The 4923-nt window shown below is 34.6% G+C and overlaps 1 protein-coding gene and 1 long non-coding RNA gene across 4 annotated transcripts; one reads left to right on the top strand and one right to left on the bottom strand.

Moving 5' to 3' along the window:
* The first annotated feature begins 3068 nt into the window (after positions 1–3068).
* LOC116849439 lies at positions 3069–4421 on the top strand. 2 transcript variants are annotated; one of them, XM_032826580.1, is made up of 4 exons: positions 3069–3211; positions 3304–3392; positions 3507–3734; positions 3882–4421. In XM_032826580.1, exons 1-4 carry the CDS (start codon positions 3177–3179, stop codon positions 4373–4375), a joined length of 846 nt encoding a protein of 281 aa, XP_032682471.1. In that variant the 5' UTR covers positions 3069–3176; the 3' UTR covers positions 4376–4421. The 2 variants fall into 2 exon arrangements, with proteins under 2 accessions (XP_032682471.1, XP_032682472.1); XM_032826581.1 differs by having other exon boundaries at positions 3507–4140.
* Positions 3639–4917, bottom strand: LOC116849442. Of its 2 annotated transcripts, none has more exons than XR_004379137.1 (3): positions 4500–4917; positions 4041–4369; positions 3639–3770 (listed from the first exon to the last, which is right to left on the bottom strand). It is a non-coding gene; the product is annotated as an uncharacterized LOC116849442 (long non-coding RNA). The 2 variants fall into 2 exon arrangements; XR_004379138.1 differs by having other exon boundaries at positions 4041–4126.
* Positions 4918–4923: the final 6 nt, after the last annotated feature.

The following is a 4923-nucleotide window of genomic DNA, read 5'->3' as shown; positions in this document are numbered from 1 at the left end:
TCGCGCTTCTCTACTCGCATGCTAGATCGCCGCTGTTACCATGCAGGCCTTATTTGGAAATGATCTCGAAGATTCGGCAACCGCGACCAACCAGCGAGCAACTTGTCGCCAAGTGCCTTTTCTTTAAAAGCTGCCCTCGCCGACGACGAGGGCAGTCCGTGCTTCGCATCTATCACGAGAGGAGCACGTCTCGGACAGCTGGGAAACAGCTGATCTCAAGCGCAGGCAATATCGGAGAGCTCGTCGCGTGTTCAATTGGTCCGCCGGCTATTGTATCTTTAGCGGGACTGCGAGCTCCGTTGCACTCGCGCTACCTTCGACGCGGAGGAGCATCGCCGCGACTCTTCTCGAGCGCCGAGAGTCGATCTCGCTCTCTCGGGCCAGCTCCGACCTCTTGAAAGCAAGTCGGCGAAATTCGTTAGTCGCTTGCCGCTCGCGCCGTTCGCGCGCTATCGTTACTCAATTAACTTTGTTTGTGCTCTGTCTACTTGTGTGTTCATAGTGTGCAACGACGTTGTGACTTCTACCCTTTCGAGAATCGGTTCGTTCGACGGCTCGCGGACGCGCGCCAGGGTCGCGGAAGATTTCCGTCGCTCGTGAGCAAGATTTCCGTCCGCGGAGAGAGCGCCTCTCTATCAACAAGATTTCCGGCGCGCTCGGCTGACCCGGCCGTCGGCACTTGAAGATTTCCGCCTCGAACCATCTAGCCGTCGAACAGCACCCTCGAAAAGTGGTCGTCTCACCAATAAAGTGATTTAAAAAACAAGTGCATAATTGTTCGATTCGCTCTCCTTCCTCACCGCGCCCTGCGCTGGGCGAAATCAGCGCGTCAGCTCGCTGCCCGACGGGAGCTCAGCCCGTCGGATCCGCGACAATATGCATGATACGACTATTTGTACTACTATTCTGTTAAGTTGGTACGACATATATACTACTATTTCTTCATGTTGGTACTACACTTCCTTCCCCGATGTCTGGCAATACTGTATCCAAGAGTTCGGAATAGCATATGATTTTTAGTCCTCCTTTCTTGCGAAGCAGGCATTTTTATAATTTTTCTAATCAGACTAGCAAGTAAAATAGATACACGAAAAACAGTTCTGGATATTGTTGACTGCGACACTGCTATTGTATCTCCAACAATAATCTAAAATATTGAAATTACATTATTTTATAATAGCCTTTAATCTAAAATATTTATGTTTTTATAATTTAAGACATAAAGGATATGTATCATGCATCTAACCTGAAAACTTGCAGTCGCATAAAACCGTAAACATATCAATAACTGAAAAACAGGGGCAATAGGTAGACCACGATTGTTTACTTTCTGTAAATTCTCCTGTATTTTTGGTAGTATTCCATCACCGAATCACCGAATTCTTAGAAAATCTGAATCTTTTTTTAAATTCATTGTCACTATAAAACTCAAATGGATTTTGTCCGTCACGAATATATCGTTTTATAGCTCGTACTGCTATAATATCGTCATTAATTTCTTCTATGTCTTCTATATCTGGAAAGTCCATTTCTTATTCGTTATAACAATTTTTTACACTTGCTTTCTAAAATAACTAATATACGTAACCAATATTGGTTACGTTCAGCAGAGAAAGCAGATTAGTAAGCGCTTTGTAACCATTATCTTAAGAGCACATCGGACTTGACTTAACGAAGACGATCTTATTTATTCTCCATTACGTCATAAAAGACGACCTTAAATATAAGATTCGTCTATGAATAACTGCCTCAGTACATAATATTAAGATTGCTCTTAAGTTGTGACTATGAACCTCCTCGTTATCTTAAGACTGTTCTTAAAACGATCTTATTTGAAGGTAATCTTTATCAAGTATAATAAGGCGCGACTTTAACGACATTTTAAGTCGCGACTGTGAAACTAAGTGACATCTTAAGATCGTTCTTAAGATAATCTTATATATAAGATTCGACTATGAATACCGCCCTAAGTCTTGTGTCGACTTAGAGGTGAGCGTGGCTCGCGTTAGGGCTATCGCACACAAATTGACATAACTGCATATGCATAGCATAAGACTGTATGGACCAATGAGCATCTAGCATTATGTCGCCATATTGATTTACATAACATAGCATAAACATAAGCATAACATATGCATAAGAAATGAAAAGATCCATAAGAACGAAATTTCTATGCATATGGTCTATGTGCAGCCAATCAAATGTCAGACTCGAATTCTCACTAAGATGACAAACTAATTCTACTGTATCGTTGGTCTGTTTTTTTAACCGTTCTGCTGAACTAGTGTAATAAGTTGGAGTGAAACAAAATATAGTTCAGGTTGTTCAGGTGTTCCTATTAATTTGTAGAGTGCAGTAAAAATAATAAAAATTAGTGACGTTAAAATGGAAGATCATAACAAATATTATTTAAAAAAATTAGAAAATGAGGAAAATGAGAGCGGAATGCTTAATGCATTGACTTCAAGAGAGGAAGATTCATTACTAGTGGATCTCGTAAAAGGTTACCCGCATATTTATAACCAAGAATCAAAAGACTTTAAAGATATTAACAAAAGAAACAATTCCTGGAAAGAAATAGGAGAAATATTAAACGCAACAGGTATAGAATACATTTTTTATATCAATATTTTGTACAGCCTTTATAAAAAAATATTACTAACTGTAAAAAATTGACCAGTGATAAATTATTGTTGCTCAGTGATTTTATTATTGATACGAGTAATCTTATATCTCCTATCAATAATAAAATTACAGAGCAACAATAATTTATTATTGGCCAATTTATCAGAGCTAGTAATACTTTTTTGTAAGGGAGTAATATTTCATGCTTTTTAATAATTATATACCTTAAAATCTATCGAAAACAGACAGTTGTCTGTAAATAAGATAGCAAATTGTGTTAGTAGCTAATTATTCCTTAATTGCGTATAATTACTGTTTTTTTGAAAACAAATTGTCTGGTTTTAACTGATTTTGCTATCAGGAGAAACGTATTTCTTATATATACTGATGTAATGATATAGATTAATTATTGTATCTTTTAGCTTCAGATTGTCAAGCAAGATGGGCAAGATTGGCGTGAGCGATATTCTCGTGAGAAGAAATTGCGGGAAATAGAAACAAAAAGTGGAAGTGGAAATTCATTGAGACCACCATTTCCTTTATACGAACAAATGAACTTTTTGTTCAAATTTGTCAAGAGTAGGAAGTAAGTTATTTTATTTAATTCTTGCACTTCTGTTACATTTATAAAACGTTTATATAATCTTCTATTTCAATTATTTAAATTATTTTATTTAGAACTATAAGTAATATATCGGACTTGACTTCAAAACATCCAATCAATGAATTACATCCAATCAAGACAAATGAGTTAACAGAAAAGTTAGGTGAGTTTATATTTAGTAGATAGCTAATAATTTTATATATTTAATTTTTTATATTTATTTAAAAACTATAATTTGAGTTATTATTTTAAATTTGAGTTATTATTTTATTTGCAGGATCCTCAAATATATCAAAAAATCAGATTCGATCAAATAAGAAAGATGATATAATTAATAAATTGCCTAAATCAATGTCAGCAACTGTGAATGCATCAGCAATAGTAGCTTCTACAAGTTCATCGATACCTTCTACATTCCATTCTCCTTCTTACTCAGTTCTCAAATCTTGCTCACATAATAGCGATAATTATTCCCAGAGAAATATGGAAGAACCAGATAAACATAGTAAGCTATGCAGATTATTTCCTATAAATCCTGAACCTGCAAATATTACAAATGTAGTGCAATCTTCAGAATTATACAAACCTTTTCATATTAATACTCAAAACGAATTAATATGAACGCATTCATTCTCTTCATTTTCTTCTTCAGAATCTTCAGAATTTGATAGCGATGATGATTTTTCTTCATCACATAATCCAAATCCATTAAGTATTGCATGCAGTAACAAAAAAATATTTCCTCCACTAGAGTATTTAGAAACATCAGAAAACAAAGCAATTTCTCCAGCAGCGTATTCAACATCTTTACCTAACAGTAAAATTTCATATGAACTTGATCGAGAATTGGTATCTCCAACATTATCTTTTGATTCGTCATCAGGCATGTCATCTAATCTACCAAAAAGATTAAAAAAAAATATTAAACGCACCCCTTCAGCAGATAAGATGGAAGAATCATTTTTAAAGTTAACGTCAGTAGTTTCATCACATTTAGAAAACAAAGCTCCAAATGTAACATTCTTTGATGCAACGGATGAAGATGACATTTTTGCAAAAGCAGTTGCATGTCAATTAAAAAAAAATTCGGAACCTCAAAAATCTCAACTAAAAGGTCAAATAATGAAAATATTGTATAATCTGTAAAACAGATTACAAAACATTTTATTATATAGTTATCAAAATATAAATGTTACATGTATTAAATATTTTATTATGTATTCATATATAATATATAAAATAAAGTTTATAACATATATTTATCTCTTACATTTTTATTGTATATCTCTGTTATATCCCCTATGAATATATTCCAATTGCCATGGTACTTCACCTTATGGTGATGATAAATATTCACATAGAGTGTCTCGTTGAACATAGGCTTCTCTTGTTGCTCTGTGTATATTCGTACGTCGCAAATTATTTACATTATTTAAACTAAACCTCCATGCACCTTGTGTAATATTTCCAATGTTGTCTTCACTATCAACATAATTTAGAGGACAATAAATGTTTTCGTCTGTTACTGTTATTTTCTGTCATTAAAAAATTATGCAAATTTACTGCAGCCATTATTATTGTATCTATATGTTCTGGGTTTAAACATATACTACGTTGAAAAATTCTCCATCTTGAGACTAGAATCCCAAATGAATTTTCAATAATACGTCTAGCTCTTGATAATCGGTAATTAA

This window comes from Odontomachus brunneus, unplaced genomic scaffold (genome assembly GCF_010583005.1).
Source record: "Odontomachus brunneus isolate Ranch 3 - 2012 unplaced genomic scaffold, Obru_v1 Obru_scaffold_116, whole genome shotgun sequence".
Lineage (NCBI taxonomy): Eukaryota > Metazoa > Arthropoda > Insecta > Hymenoptera > Formicidae > Odontomachus > Odontomachus brunneus.
Note: the sequence above shows the minus strand (reverse complement) of the source record. Positions and strands in the feature narration are given on the sequence as shown.